Below are 17,056 nucleotides of genomic sequence, written 5' to 3' on the forward strand. Positions count from 1 at the left end.
CAGCATCCCAAATTCATTTCCCAACATTTTTCTATTCTATTTTTCTTAACTGCATTTCTTTTTTCTCTTTCTTTCTTCCTCCCTCCCTTCCTCTGCTGTCCCTTTTCTCCAAGTTACCTCATTTCATCTCTTTTTTTTCTCTCTCTCTCCTATAAGTTTTGTGAGTGTGGATGTCTAGGTGTGTAACTTTGAGTGCTGATTCCTAGCAATTGTCTGAACTTTTTTTTTTTTTTGAGAAGACACAAAGAAATGGCTTGCCATTGCCTCAAGTGCCATTGACAGTGACTGGTCCATGGTCACTCACCTGACTTTGTGACTAAGACAGGACAAGAAGCCATAACCTCCTGGCTTCTAGCCTGATGCCTTCATCACTACATTAAACGATCTATATATCATTTACATCAGTATCAAATTTATCTACCTCTAGATAACAACCATCTTTGAAAATCAAATTAGTATAAACTGCATGAAAGTATAAACTAAAGTGTGTCTGAGAACCCACCAAACCCCAATGGGGTTAGCTCATCCACTCATTCCAGCAAAAAAGGTATGCTGTGGACCCCATTGGCTAAGTAACTTCAGTTAGCAGGATCCAGGAGAAGAGCCTTTTCTGCTGTGGAATCTTCTGGAATATCATGTCCTTCAAAGGTGAGATTTGTCCCCACCCTCTTGGCCTTCCAGAAGGTGGAAACCTGGCTCTGTTGATTAGCTTGGGCTCCCAATGGCAGTACCCTTTACTGGAGGTGGTTAGTAGGCAAGAAGAAGATCCCACCTTCATCTCATTGATAAACTGGTTCCTATTTTACTCAATTTTTGTTAACATTTAATGCTCTTATTATTTTTAATGTTTTAATATTTTATATTACCCTTCTTATGATGTTGTAAGCCATCCAGAGTCAATACGCAATGACATGACTAACATATAAATTTAATAAATAATAATGATTAAAAAGGTTAGAAATACTCCCTTCATTGGCAGAATTAGAACTTTTCATGCATGCAGTTGAAAATCTAAGCCCCTCACTTAAAGAATCTTAATTAACATTGATATTTGCATGATGCAATATGTATCTGTTTTATAGTTAGAGCAGAATATTTTGAATTGTATCAATCCTAATGCTGAGGTTTAGGGGGTGGGAAGTATTGCACAGTAATAAAACAAAACAAGTGGAAGATTATTTCCACTTTGTGAAGCTGAATAGGCTTGTGGATGTATAATATTTTAAATAACCATTAAATATTCCTTTGAAGCTTGTGATAGAAAGTTCTCATTAACCTAAATATGGGATATGAATTCCAATACAGTCATTATGTATGGAAATAACCCCCTAAGATTCACAGATAAAACAAAATTCATTCTTAGGGGCAATACATTTTATGCATATAGAGAGTATTTAAGTACTTCAAAAGTAGTTCCACCCTGAAAAATGACTGCAATAATTATACAGTTTTACCAACACCTCTGCTTTTTTAAAACTTTTCTGACTTCATATACTTTATAAATGATATTCATTTCTTAATGTTGTATACTCAGCAGAAGCTAAGTTAAAAATATTGTTTGTTTCCATTTCAGATACTCTTAGCAAATATAGGCATGTAGATTTTACTTGTATGTTGTCTCTAAGTAGATCAAAGAATAGAATATGTTAATATATATATATATATATAAATTAATTAATATTTTAAGCTGCTTGGAGTCACCTGTGTTGGGCAGCCATATAATCTGTTTAATATATAATACAATTTCCCTCCAGAGAAACAAAGGCAAATGAGGTCCAGGCAGAAGAAGAACATCATGGCTTCTAAGGGACTGGTTTGGACTTTTTCATGCAGCTGTTGATAAAAATAGGATCACCAAAATGATCGCCAACATCCAATGACAGATATGGCACAAGAAGAAGATATTGATTTATAATACAATAAATTGCTCTGAAGAAGCTCTTTGTTCAATATTATTGAAATTAAATGTCACAATGGCTATACTAACTTAAATTGACTCAAGACACTTCAGGCACGGATGGCACTATCTACGATAATTTTAGGATGAAGGCTGATAGATACAGGAATTTTAGGGTAATTCAGGAGAGGTACAAATAGACGGTGGGACATGTGGATCAGGATGAGCAATGTTTGAGAAGTCAGCTCAACCTTTGTACCTTCTAAATGTCTGAAGGATGTCATTTGATTTTTTAATGACTTATTTTGATTTTATTTGCATTTGCCCAAGATCATAAAACTCTGAGGTCAGAATTGGTCATAAAATTATTTGGTGTTGTACCATCATTGAAAAGGGGATATTCAGAATGTTTCTAGATGTTTCTTTCCTTTTGAAGAGCGGAAATGGGAGGAAAAATCTCCTAGAGGTTTAACATCATTTGACCCCTTTCTCAATGATTATAAATCATCATTTGACTACTGACCATCCTATGTGTTTTTCCAAAGCTACTTTTCCCTCATGTAAATAAAATCTTACAACGAGTGAAGATGTCAACCTCCTCCCTATGTAGAATCTGATGCAGGTCAATTCAACTGCAACCCCAATTACAGAAGTGTAGGAATCTAAGTCACACCTAATATCAAATTAAACCTGGAGCCAAGTTTTATCCTAACAGAGATGGGTAGCACTTCAGAAATGTTTTAGAAAAGGTATCAGCACACAATTTAGCACCTATTTGTGATTTTGTAAAACGTCATGTCTTTTTCTGAGATTGCCACAGCTGTCCTTTGCAGAAAATGAAGTCCTGCTACTAAAGTAGTAATTATAAAGTGCCTGGAAAACATACTATATTGAAATCATCTGTTAAACAATAGGACTAGCAGAGAAGATGTTACCTAGTTTGGGCAATGAAACATCTTCAGGAAAACAACAAAGCTCAGAGAGCACCAAGGACCCCTCATTTCAACCCTGAGCTATAAATATTCTCCTGTATCAGTATTCTAAATCTGAGTTGCAGAAATCTGAAGGACAACCAGGTAGCAACACATAAGTAGAGAAAACACATTTTTTTGATGTGACCTAGTTGTCTGAAGTCCTTATCTGGTAGCACATGTCTTCCATTCTCCATAAACTAGTTTTTGTGTAAATTATACAACATGATTGTACAATTTACCTCAATTTCCTTCAGGTTCCAAGAAGACTTATTCTCTTGGTTCAGTTTTTCTACCCCAACTGCAAAATAGCTGACACTATCCATTTATTTTAGGTATCCTTTTCCCTTATCTTCTTTAAATAGGGAATAACTGAGGGTCCTGAACAGGGCCTTCAGTCTTGTTAACCTTCTAATACCAACATTTCATGTCATTGTATATTACATAATCATTACATCAACCAAAGGGAAGCTAAGAAAATATTGGACTGGATTTTCAAAAAGTTAGAGTTTAATCTTTACATAGACTGAAAAACCTGGAGAGAAAATGTCTAAACTAAGCAGAGCATGCTTCAACATGGGCTTGGTGATGTATTTTATTATTTCTAATTGTTCATCATTTATTCTTCAGATTAGACAATGGCACCTATTGGCAGCCTTGGGTGGGGGCAAGAGATCATATGACATCCAGTTGAAAATCATTTTTTCTATTACTTTCTGCTAACCCATAAAAAAGATTAATAAAGCTTGACATTTCAATCCTTTGTGCATTGCTAAATATTTCTCAGATGAAAAATAGTACAAAGCAAACTCTCTACCACTGCAGAATAAATTTGTTTATTATATATATAATAAAGATGTTATTTCCTTTTATGCATTGATGTTCAATCAAATTTGAAAGGTTGTCATCCTATATATTAATTGAAAAATATGTTTCTTTCAATTCTTTTTATGAAGACATAAAAATAATGCAAAGTTACTTACGTTAATGTAACTTCCAGCAAAAGGAGAAGTGGAAAATAGCAATAGCACTTAGACTTATATACCGCTTCATAGGGCTTTACAGCCCTCTCTAAGCAGTTTACAGAGTCAGCATATTGCCCCCAACAATCTGGGTCCTCATTTTACCAACCTCAGAAGGTTGGAAGGCTGAGTCAACCTTGAGCTGGTCAGGATCAAACTCCTGGCATGAATAGTGAGTTAGCCTGCATTCTAACCACTGCAACAGCACGGCTCCTATATATATTTAAATTTATTATAATTCTTAACTTAAATTGGAACATTAACAGCGAAAGAAACATATTCTGGTGATGCCAACGTTATACAGAGTCACTCTTGACAGCACATCTACACTTTGCATATTCATCATGCAAACTGGAGCATAAAGATTTCATACACGTAAATGCTAAGATATATGTGAAACAGTACAACACACAAACAACACAGCACAAACTTCACTCTTGCACTAAAAAAGTAACAAAAAGAAGTACACTCACAGATAGAAAACTTGTTGCTGTTGTCTTTCCCTGGAAACAATTTAAATCCTCTAGATTTAAAATCTATGGCCTTTTTCACTAGTTAAGAAAACAAACAAAAACACATATCAGATAAAGCAATCTAAAAAGACTTCATTTCAATTGACAATTCTTTTTGATCATGGAAGTACAAATTAAAAGTAATTTCTTTCCAACAGCATCATGGACCCAAAAGACTTGAAAAGAATATATATTGTTACACAAAAGGCAAATATTTATAATGTCCATAACTATAAAGGCATATGTGTGTGATTGATATATATATATATATATATATATATATATATATATATATATATATATATATATATATTCTTTTTCATAGGTTTTATGTGTATTTCTCTTTAGCCAGGTTCTACCTACGTAAACCAAGATATTATGCAGCCAGCAAAGGGTCTGCTGGCTGCCAGAAGAAAAAAAAGCCCAGAAACTAGTGAATTGTGATTTCACTGAACTAGGGCTGCATAATATATTGGTTTATGTAGGTAGAACCTGGCTAAAGAGAAATATATATATATATATATATATATATATATATATATATATATGTGTGTGTGTGTGTGTGTGTGTGTGTGTGTGTGTGTGTGTGTGTGTGTGTGTAAGTTTTCACGGGTATATATGTGTGTATAGTTAATATTTCGGGTTTCTTCCCGTGTAATTGTGGATATATCCCTAAAAGGGTAGAAGCGACGTTTCGACAGAATCTCATCTGCCATCATCAGGCTTATGTAAGGAGTATATATATATATGGGAAAAAATACTTTTTCTTGAAATGAATGTATATTGTGCCTTTTATGCAAAATATTAAAATTAGCTTAAATATTTCCCATATGCCATAACTGGATTTGTACAATTCCACTGTATAGTTATGGAACTTGGAAAATTGAATTTAATTATAGGGCACAATAGACTTGCCAATCCTTTTCTTATTTAATGTGTGTTTATTTCCCTTATTAACGAGGAGCAATATTTTATCTTATTTTTCCAAGAACTTTACTGTGACATTTTATATCCATTATGGCATTTTAAAACACAAAGTTAACACTTTACCTGTCCTGTAGCACAATTTCACATGGACTAAAAATTCTACCCATGAGGATATATGCGAAGACCTTGAATTATCATCAAATTATTTTCCAACAACAGTTCAGGAAAAGAATCATACTCAATAAGAAAGTATTATATAGACTTGTTTTTTTTTTTCAATTTCATTTGATTATAATTTTTAAAGTAATTTTAATGTGTCTAGGAAAAGAAAATTACAGCATTAAAACAGTGCCCACATTTGTGATGAATAGATAGCCTTCTACCAATCTATCAATACACAATCAGCCACTATATACAGTAGCAAGGAATTCAATCACCAGGATAATTATACTGAGATTTTAATCAAGTGAAAAAGATGATGATAACATTAAATAATATTATTTGATAAACTACGGGATTATAACTTAATCATAGATGCAAATTAGCCAAATGTGGAAAATTGAACTTAGAATGAAAAACCATCTGAGGGCATGGTTACAATATTTGATGTTTATAACTAATCAGATAAAATGATTTCTAATCTATGAACCATAGTTTTCTGTGTGTAGCAACAGTTCCTGTTATTGTTCTCCTGCATTATTGTTCTATTACATAGTTACCATGATCTCATTTCTAGAGAGCTACTGATATACAGACTAACCATATACAGATCCAGAAATCTGACATTTCCCCCAATGAATGCTTCAGAAAGAATGTTTACTGCCCATCTTGAACTGTAGCTAGCACATCCTCACGAAGTATTTCTAAATTTATTAGTTTGTTTCCATCTCTCAAAGTGCTGTGTTTCATTTTGATATAAAAATATTTTACAGATATATCAATTCTATATTCTTCAAAAAAGGAGAAAATCATAACTGCTTGCTTATTTGTCCAACTGTCCTAGAACAAATCCTAGATATAGCCTAAATATTGCAGTCCAAGATACTGAGTAATTTTATGGCTGTATCACTTCCAGATTTCATCTAAACTCTGACCAAGCAAAATATACAACTCTATCATAGTTTCTCACCATTTTTTTTACCACTAAACCTCCTTTTTATAGCATCTTTTCTGGTAAAAATACCTAACCATCTTGAATTTTCCATAATTATTTCCCATGTTAGTTTGCCAATAAAGGAAGTGTCTTAAGATGGATTTCTGGGTATTCACATTATATGTATTATATTATGTAATAATCATGTTGGAAACATGGTTCTTCATTCCATTATTTAAATGATTATAAAATATATATTATTTAGCTACCTGCTTACAGATCATTTGCTGTACATATTTATGCTGCATTTTGGCCAAATAATGAAATTCTGTGTTCTTTTTTTATTGTTGTTATCATTATATTTTAGAGTACTACCTGAGATGCAATAGTGAACATAAACTAAAAGGGAGAATTCATTTACTTCATGAATCAGAATTCATGAAGTAAAAGACAAATATTTGAATGTGAATAAAAGAGAGAGATGGAAGTTGGAAACAAGAGACAGTTTTTCAGGGTATTTGATTTCAGAAAACCATTTTGTATCTTCCCATTTTTCTTTTCCATCAACTACCCAAATCATGATCCTTGATCGCTCAAGCATCTAGGATTCCTAGGTAATAATAATAATAATAACAACCCAAAAAGTGATTTTGTTTGGCTGTATTTGCCAAGTGCTGAAAGGGATAGAGGACTTCTACAGGTAAAGCAGGAAGAAAAGCATGGCCTTAATGATCATATTAAGAAGAACCAAGAACTCTTGCTAAGGATGTCAATCAAGGAAAGCTCTTGAAAACAACAAAGATGAAGGCTGAATACAGAAAAGAAATAATAGAAAACAAATTTGTTAATTAGAAGAACAAGCTGCTGCATGGTTAATACTTGACGGATTAAAAAAAAAACTGATTAAAAACCCACATGGAGTTGGTTAAGATCAGGATTAAAGAAACTGAAGTCTTTATTTTTAATGGCTCAAGAACAAACTTTGACAGCTAATTACATGAAGGCAAAAATCTTACTGTAACTAACAACAGCAGATGTCATCTTTCTAATAAAAAGGATGAAACAATTGATCATTGGCTGTAGCAAAATTTCACAAACTGACTACAAGCAGTCACAACTGAGTTGCCAAAATTATTAATTTGAAACTTTGCCAGCAGTTTGAATTTGAATGTAGTAAAAACTACTGGAACCATCAAATTGAGTAGATGTTAGAAAATGAGTGGGTTAAGATCTTATGAACTTTAAGATGTAAACAGACGGGCATCTTGTTCATAACATGCCTGATAAAACAGTGATTTAAAAGAAGTAAATCTAGTTGCTCTTCAGAGTGATTTAGGATTGAGAAAAAACAATGGGAAAAACATGAAATATAAGGACTTGCAGGTCAAAATTAAATATTTATATTTTAAAAAATGTTACACCAATCTTGATTGGAGTCATTGGAACAATATCTAAAGGACTACCTTGAAATCTGGAATTTATCTAGATTTGAATTTATCAGATTTGAGCATTCTAATTTTACAAAAAAAAAAAATGCTTGGAACTGCCTATATTCTTAGACGCTATCTTAATAATAGGAGAAGCAATGGCTCAGCATTGCAAACAATGAGTTTGTAAGCTGAAAAACTGGCAGCCTAGTTTCGAGATCCTGGTGCCCCTTGACTGGATGAGCGCCTGTTATTTATCCCAGCTCCTGGCCACCTAGCAGTTTGAAAGCATGCATACCACGAAGTGGTACCTATTTATCTACTCAAATGCAATTTAGTAGGAAGTTAACAGTGTTCTGTGTGCCTTGGCCAGTGGTGGGCAAACTGATTGGGCAAACTGGTAGCAGTGGTGGTGGGAGGCTCCACCCACTCGCCGGACCACAGAAGCGCTGCACGTGCACACAAGCAAACCAGTAGCAATGGGATTTGGAACCCACCCATCCAGACCTTCTGCACATGCACAGAAGTGCTGCACGCACACACAAGCAAACCAGTAGCAACAGAATTTGGAACCCACCCTGGCCTTGGCATATAGTCATGCTGGCCCGATGACTATGGAAAGGATCTTTGGACAACATTGGTCCCTTGGCTAAGAAATGGAGATGAGAACTGCCCACTAGACTTGGAATTGACTGGAGGTGGGGAATCTTTTCCTTTTTCTTTATCTTAATAATACTTAGGTCCTTTGTTAGTACTTGAATTATTAAGATTCCACCAGTCTTAGACTGTGAATCTAACAGTAGATTACCTATGCATAATAGTAATAATAATAATAAACACCATACAACAACATCTGCTTATCCCAGGTCAGGTTATCCCAAGTTATCCCTTATTGGGACAGACTCAATAAATGGATAAAAATGCCAAATCCAATCTAAAATCTGGCTGGTTGTGTGACCAATCATAAAATAATAATAATAATAATAATAATAATAATAATAATAATAATAGCCAATAAATAATAATAAATACCTGTCAATGGTATTTGTGATGCATTTTTGAATGTTCAGTTGGCTGAGTTTCATGTTTAATGAATAAAGTAAATAATAATAAATAATTAATTAATAATGGACGCTGGTAGCAACCCATATCAACCATTAGCACCAGTCAATTATATTTGTGATGCATTTTTGAATGTTCAGCTGACTGAGTTTCATGTTTAATGAATAAAGTAAATAATCATAATAGAAGTAGAATAACTATAGCAAAAGAAAATGTAATAGAACCAAAAGTAATAGACATCTTGGATGCAGTCCTAAAACAACTAGAGCACTGCGTGACCACCATCAATGTTGATTAAATTGCCATCAGTCAATTGCAAAAGGCAGCTTTACTTGGAACAGCTTACATCCTGTAATGATACTTTTAATATTATTAAAAAAACAACATCTGCCAATCCTTTGGAAAGGACTTGATATGTGGATAAAAATGCTAAGTGTGATTTCTCTGCATATTTTCAGCAATTCTTATTCTGTTCCCCCCCCTTTTTTTATTTTCTTACATAGTGCTTAGTATTCACCACTCTCATTCAATCAACATTTTCTTGGCTGTTAAATGATCATTGGCTATTTTGGAGATTTATTAAATTTATTTGTGGGATTTATTCCATCTGCCCACTCTGCTCATTTCTCCTTCTCATACCTGCATATTACAAGTTAGATAATCAATTATCTGAAATAGAGAAAATGATAACAGTGTCTTACAACAACAAACCAACTTTTTTAAAAAAAAAAATCTTTTAGCTAAAAACTTTTGTAATAGAAGTTGAACAGCTCCCCATACTATCAAATAAATCTTTAAGTATCTGACTTAGATTGTGATTATAGACACTCTTATATAGATGTAAACCCCTGCAAGATTTCATGCCAATTCCAGTATATTGAATCTGGCAACATACAATATCTCCTATATTAAAATCATAGTGACTTTCCTAACAATTGGTTAGATTGTCTTTCAAGTCCTGATCACAAATATTTCTTCTCTTAATATACAAATGGCATATCTCCAATGTGGTGATATCAAATTATATTACACAACCTAAATAAAATATTTCATTTATCAGTAGTGAATTGGTACGTGGAGTGGAAATGGCAGAATAAAATGATACTTACACTATAGGATAATATTTGTTTTCAAAGCAGAAACAAACAAACAAAAATGAACACACTAAAGCACCTATAAAGTGGGCACAAATCTATTATTTTCTAGAATTTCGACATTAAGGGGGGGAAACGTCTTCTGTTTCTTCATTTGTATTGATATTATAATTGTTATATTACAGCTAAAGTCAAAAATTGAATGTAAGAAACCAACTCCATCCCCTCCTTCCCCAGTCATATGATGAAAAGGAGAAAATGAACAAAACCAATAAAAAAGTAGTAAAAAAAATGTCCCAGTTGTCTTAATTTGTATTAATAATACAACAACTTCATCAGGTGATATTGATGGGAAGGCTAGGACGTGGAACACATTCCTTCTAAGGTCATGCAGTAATAATGGAAGAGAGAAATGGTCTTCAAATTACTAGGCTTTCGGCTATGAAGGCTTCATAAATGGAAAACACTGTCTTGAATTGTACTCAAAACTTCCTGGCAATTAGTACAAATGGCACAGCAGAGGTGTAACATGTACCAAAAGCACACTTTTCCATCACTTTCTACACCAGCTGAATAATTTTAAGAAATCCATATTTTGAGTTTTGCAATAGTCCATCTGCAAGGTGATTAAAGCATGATTGACTGTGATAAGGGACTCCTGTTCCAGGACAAGACAAAGTTGGCGTAGATGAATTTGGGTAAAGGTCCTTCTAGTCACAGCTGCTACTAACTCTTTGAGCAGGAGCTATAAATCTTGAAAGTTGCCTAAATAGTACCCTAATTCTGACTGGGGCAATAAACTAATAGCAACAGCAATAGCAACACTTAGATTTATATACTGCTTCAAAGTACCTTACAGTCAGTGGTGGGTTGCCCTCGGTTCACAAGAACCGGTAGTAAAACTGGCGGGAGGTTCCGCCCACTGATCTGGATGTCATCATAGGTGATCTGCGCATGCGCAGAAGCGTGGGTGCGATGCGAACCAGTAGTAAAGATAAGTAGAACTCACCCTTGATTACAGCCCTCTCTAAGTGGTTTACAAAATCAGCATATTTCCCCAATAGTCTGGGTTCTCATTTGAACCAACTGCAGAAGGATGGCAGGCTGAGTCAAATTTGAGCCAGTGAGAATCAAATTCCTGGCAGTGAGCAGGGAGTTAGCCTGCCATACAACATTTTAAGCATTTGCCACCAAATTCAGCTCCTAATTCTGAGCTCCCAATTCAGAGCTAAAGATGGAAAATACATGGCACTGGAAGAATGATGAAGATCCAACCATTGGCACGGAGAAAGGAGAGAAAGACCACAACACCATGTCTTCCACTCCCAATCCCTATATACAATCCCATAGAATATCATAGCTGAAGGTTTCAAAAGCTACTGACAAATCAAGAAGACAGAGGACAGTTGCATCACCTCCATCTTGTCTCTGCCAGAGGTCACCACCAAGTTAACTTCAACTGTAATAACACCAGAGCTATCAATAGAGTCAAACTCAATGTAATTCACTCTAATCTTGATTGTAGAAAATATGACTTCTGCAATAGAGTAGTAAATGTCTGAAACACTCTACCTGATCCTGTTGTTAGTCTCTCTAACCCCCATACCTTTGACCTTAAACTGTCTACCGTGGAACTTTCACGTTTCTTAAGAGGTCCCTGACGAGGCATGCATAAGTGCACCAGCGTGCCTACCATCCCTGTCCTACTATTCCCATTTATATGTACTCATTTTATGTGTTTATGGCTATATTTTGCTTATTTATATCCTTTTATTTGTGTCAAATTTTTTTCATGTGTCCACGTCTATGTCTATACTGTAACTTGTTTCCTTGTACTTGTTGACAAACAAAAAAACAAATAAATAAATAAATGCAGTCAATGTCACCTCTGTACCATGTACCTAAATGAATTTGGGAGTGGATTTGGTTTACTTAACAGAATTTTGTGTCTTTATAAGTAAAACAGTTCTTTCATTATGTTGGGCTTGATTTTGTCCTTTATGATTATGTCTGTTAATGCCACTTGTCTCACATTATAATAACTTAGTAGTAGATCTATTAAGGAAATATAGATTCGGAAATCAATTTATGCCGCTGTATTTATCAGGAACAATAGATACTTTTCTGTTTTGTAGTGCTTTCCTTCTCTGAACAATGAGTTGATGCTTTACTTAACAATATTTGAACTATGGACTTCAAGTAGTGTTTTGTGTGAAAATCTCTCCCCAATCCATTTTCATTTCATACTCTTGACCTTGAAGTTAATTTGATTCAATTTGTTCTTCTATCTGCTTTCTTGAGTTGTGGGGGATCAAGCATAAATTGTGACTTGTTTTCATGATGTCGGGGAGTGATCTGTACTTTGAATTTAAGCTCCTATGCATGAGACTGAAATGTATTTTTGGTGGAGCCATTTTTTCCTTTATGGATACAAAGAAACAAACTCCAGGAATCTAGTGTGAGTCTTTTCATTATCCTATTACGTCAACCATGCTCTTTTCCACTATTGTAGAATTTAATACCTTTCTAAAACCTTATTTGCTGATGAAGCTAGATTAGCATTCCTTATTGATAGAGAACTTATTGTTTTCCTTGTAGCAACATAGACTATTGTTATTTAACTGAGATGCTAAATATTTGTATCATATGGTTTAAACTTTTTTAAGGTCTTTACCAGAAATAGTATTTGTAGCACCAGTTTATAGCATTATAAAGACATTATTATGGAAATATAGCAATAGCATTTATTTATTTATTTATTTATTTATTTATTTAATTAATTAATTAATTAATTAATTAATTAAATTTCTATACCACCCTACTCCCGAAGGACTCAGGGCGGTGAACAGCCACAGAGTAAAACACATAAATACAAAAATTTAAAATAGAATAAAAATGAATTAAATAATTTGGCTGAACAAATTTAAAATAACCCATAATTTAAAACAAATTAAAATTTTCATTTAAAAAGGGGAGAAGATTTAAGCCAGGCCAGCTTGATGAAATAAAAAAGTCTTAAGCACGTGACGGAAGGTGCACAGATCCGGGATCCTCCGTATTTCCGGGGGGAGCTCATTCCAGATCGTAGGTGCCCCCACAGAGAAGGCTCTCCCCCTAGGGACTGCCAGTCGACATTGTTTGGCCGACGGCACCCGGAGGAGCCCCTCTCTATGGGAGCGTACTGGCCGGTGGGAGGCTATTGGTGGTAGCAGGCGGTCCCGTAGATAACCAGGTCCTAAGCCATGGAGCGCTTTAGACTTATATACCACTTTACAGTACTTTACACCTCTCTCTAAGTGGTTTATTGAGTCAGCCTATTGCCCCCAACAATCTGGGTCCTCATTTTGCCAACCTCAGAAGGATGGAAGGCTGAGTCTGGTGGGATTTGAACTGCCAAATTGCAGGCAGCCAGCAGTCAGCAGAAGTAGCCTGCAGTACTGCACTCTAACCACTGCACCACGGAGGGTCTCGGTGTTAAATATACATTATACATTATACATTACATTAAATATAACATAATATCAGGCTGACAGCTCAGATACACTGCACATTGGTAGTAAAACTGTGCACGGGTGATTCTATTTATTGCTTCTGTGTGAAGTTATCTCACCCAACCAACATCAGAGAGCACCAGCAGAGAAATGATACATTATGCTACATAGCAACCATCTTTGGACAACTAAGTTTACAAACTACATACTAATATTTTTTTGCCTAAGGCTATAGAGGATATTGTCTCTCAAGGTTAAGTATTTTTCAGTCCAAACAGTGGAAAACATTTAAACTGTTTCTTGTCTTTCCTGCCAAAATCAAAGGAAGTTAATTCAAAAAACAACTGCTTTCAAAATGTAGCATATTAAATAGAAATGAAAAACAACCTGGGAAAAATGTAGTGACAATTGTTTTTTGTCCCCTATTGATCCTGCTGTGAAAAGGCATGTGGTTTTGGAGAGAAATGGTCAGTTTTAAGCAGACATGTATTCAAGAATACATGTACTGTATCCTTGGTCCTCCTCTAATGTATTCTTTTTCATCCTGCTCATTCAATATATATTGTGCAGGCATTGTGAGAAAATAGATTACCAAGTAGCAAGATTCCACAGTTCAAGAATGGATAGCTATGGGCATCCATAGGACTTTACAGCTTTTATCAAAATGTTTAAAGTCATATTGTGGTGTTGCAGAAGAAGACTGTCATTTTTGTTATGTGAGTGCAATGTCATCAAACACGGACAAAAGGGGAAGCGTGTGCATTGTTATGCTACAATGCTGATTTTGTCAGTCTAATGACTAAACTTCATATTAAACAGCAACTCATTAAAATGATATGGTATGAGGACTCATTTTTGCATCACCTCTGGACAAAACAGTATGGGAAGAATGTTATACCAATGAAATACAAGGATTCTTACATGATAGTAAGAAACGTTATGGGAGCAGTGTGACTAGTTTTGTCTACCTGTGAGAATTAACTATATTTACTACCATCAGTAAACCTATCCATAAAACTGGAATATGATTCCAGGAAAAAAGAAAAACAACACCATCCAATAATTTGCAACAAGCTTTTCTGTTCAAGAGTTTTGATTTGGTTTTACATTTAAAAGCCCAAAGTGTCTGCTTTTTATGGTTTCCGGCACCCATATTTTTCCACCAAATGTATGCCAAACGTCATACCTGTAAAATATATTTCAATCAAAATGCTAAATTGTTATTGTGAACTTTTGAGGGCTTGTTCCCCTTTGAAAAAAGTCCAGGTAATATGTCTCTCAAGGCTAGTCCCTTTCTAATAAATAATATCTCTGATTTGGAGCACATCTCAGTCTTTTCCTTCATGCCCAGATTATGGCAGAGCACTAGAGCACGGGTATCAAACTCATGTCGTCATAGCAGCGTCATGTGACATATCGGGACTTTCTCTCCCCTTTGCTAAACTGGGTGTGGGCGTGGCCAGGAGTTTGACAGCCCTGCACTACAGGAATTTCTTTCAGCAAGAAAAGGTTGAGTGGAAGCCTTCTCCAGCAGCACTGATTTAAGGATGTTCCAGCCGGACTTCTTCAGGAAATACTGGAATTCTCCAGAATCCACATGGTCAAGGTGTTAGCCTAGAAACCAGCAGACTGTGAAATCTAGTACTGCCTTAAGCCTGCATTAAGTTCTTCCTTCGCCTTAGGCATAAAGGCTGGCTTGGTGATCTTGGGTCAGTCAACCCAAGCTCAACTCTCAGCTCAATGGATCTCTCAAGGCTGTGATTGTGGAGAAAATAGGAGGAAGACATAGCATTAGATATGCTCATTAGCTTGAGTTATTTATAAAACTAATACAGGTAGGATAGAAATATATTTTAAAAAAACCAATGACAGTTACTCTTGGCATTTGCTAATAATCTTTCATGTTGGATGTCAGTATGCGGTGGGAAATCATGAACCTACACAGTTTAGAGCAGGAGTGTCAAACTTGCGGCCTGTGGGCCAGATGCATCATGCGCTGGCCATCCCCACCCCAGTTTAGCGAAGGCAAAAAAAAGTTGTGATACATCATGTGACAACAACATGTCATCGTGAGTTTAACATCCCTGGTTTAGAGGTTTTAATAGCCAACACTGGGAAAGTTTAATGAAACTTTTTTCCTGCAATTGGGACTGAAATATTTCAAAGCCATCCAAGTTGTTTCATCAAGTTGCATCAAAACACCTCTTTACTTCAGCATGTTACTTCGACGATGTGGATCTCTTAACTGAATCTAGGTTTGTCTGCACATGCCTACTGTCAGCCCTGGAGGCCATCTTTTTCTTTGGATCTTCAGGGCTGCCACACTTAGTGCTGTGGGAAACTGGGAGTGGGGATAGGATAGAGTGTTGTGGCCCCGCCCTCTGAGCCTGTCCCATTGGAGGAAGAAAGCTCCGAGCATGAGGAAGAGGAGTCAGCCAGGCCTCCCTCTCCAGGCCCCTCCCCTCTGGCATTGTCTCAAGTGCCGGCCGAGGGAGAGGAGACAGCTGATTTGGATCAGAGTGATGAGGAAACATCATTCCTGGACGCACGCCTCCGAAGGCGTGATAAACGTTTGCAGCAGCTTAGGAGGCGTGCTAGGGATTAGAACTGAGTCACTGGACCACACCCCAGAGACTATATAATAGAGGGTGGTGGTCAAGAATCTTTGTGATGAACAAAGCAAACCTTGGATAGTCACTAAAGCCTCGTCCGGAACTGCTGAAAGAAAGATTTAAAGTGTCGGACATTTGGACTCTTGAGTATTTATCTTTCTGTTTTACTTTGAAAATAAAGTCACTTGGCAGACGGTGTGTCTATCGCTGCCAAGTCGGAGATAAGACCTGGGTGCGTTCCAAAGTGTTTCCTTAACCCTCGACTGGCTGTGTTGGTGTGTGTGTGGGTACGGGGACAGATCATAGAGTGGTGGAGATATTTAGCCATAATAACATTCCTTTCTCTGAGAGTCAAGGACATTCGGTCCTGCACCTAGAGTGGCGTGACTAGGAGGCATCTCCAGTTGGAATGGTGCATTGATTGGACCATGTGATGGACATGTGGGTGCAGGGGGAAGGGACTTGGACTTTCTTTTGGGTGGGGAAAACCTGGAAGCTTTCAGATTCTGGTTTTCCCAGATGTGCCAATGACATCTCTACTAAAATGGAACTTTGAGGAATTTCTAGCCACGGAGTCTTCTTTCATTTGGGTGTTACTTGGAACCCTGACATATACACCTTTATATACATCTATTTGTTATCATTGTGGGCTTTAGAGATTAGAACATGATACGTGAGATCCTCAAAGTGACCATGTTATCAATTTTTATAGTTAAATGTAAATATGAAGTCTTCCATTAAGATCAGCATTAACAATCTAACAGCCCGTTTTAGTTAGCAAAAGCAGCATTCTGAAGTTGGCAGTTAGCAAAATATCCTTTTTTGAAGTACAACAGACATTCAAATGGCCAGACAACAAGTCTTTATAAGAAGCTGAAAGAAGCAAATATTATTTAGAACAGAATAGAATAACAGAGTTGGAGGTCTTCTAGTCCAACCCCCTGCTTA

At 35.9% G+C, this 17,056-nt stretch overlaps 1 protein-coding gene across 3 annotated transcripts in view; it reads right to left on the bottom strand.

Moving 5' to 3' along the window:
• Positions 1-17,056, bottom strand: part of CSMD3 (CUB and Sushi multiple domains 3) — a 695,220-nt gene that overhangs the window by 339,535 nt on the left and 338,629 nt on the right. For 2 of the 3 annotated variants that reach the window (XM_034422197.2, XM_034422199.2), the window contains one exon: positions 4,364-4,441. The exons of the other annotated variant lie outside the window; for it this stretch is intronic. In XM_034422197.2, the coding sequence (XP_034278088.1) occupies positions 4,364-4,441 (78 nt within the window). The remainder of the gene's footprint in view (positions 1-4,363; positions 4,442-17,056) is intronic. 3 annotated transcript variants of the gene reach the window in all.

The sequence above is a fragment of the Pantherophis guttatus genome, chromosome 3, assembly GCF_059756535.1.
Source record: "Pantherophis guttatus breed Tessera chromosome 3, ASM5975653v1, whole genome shotgun sequence".
In the NCBI taxonomy this organism is placed as follows: domain Eukaryota; kingdom Metazoa; phylum Chordata; class Lepidosauria; order Squamata; family Colubridae; genus Pantherophis; species Pantherophis guttatus.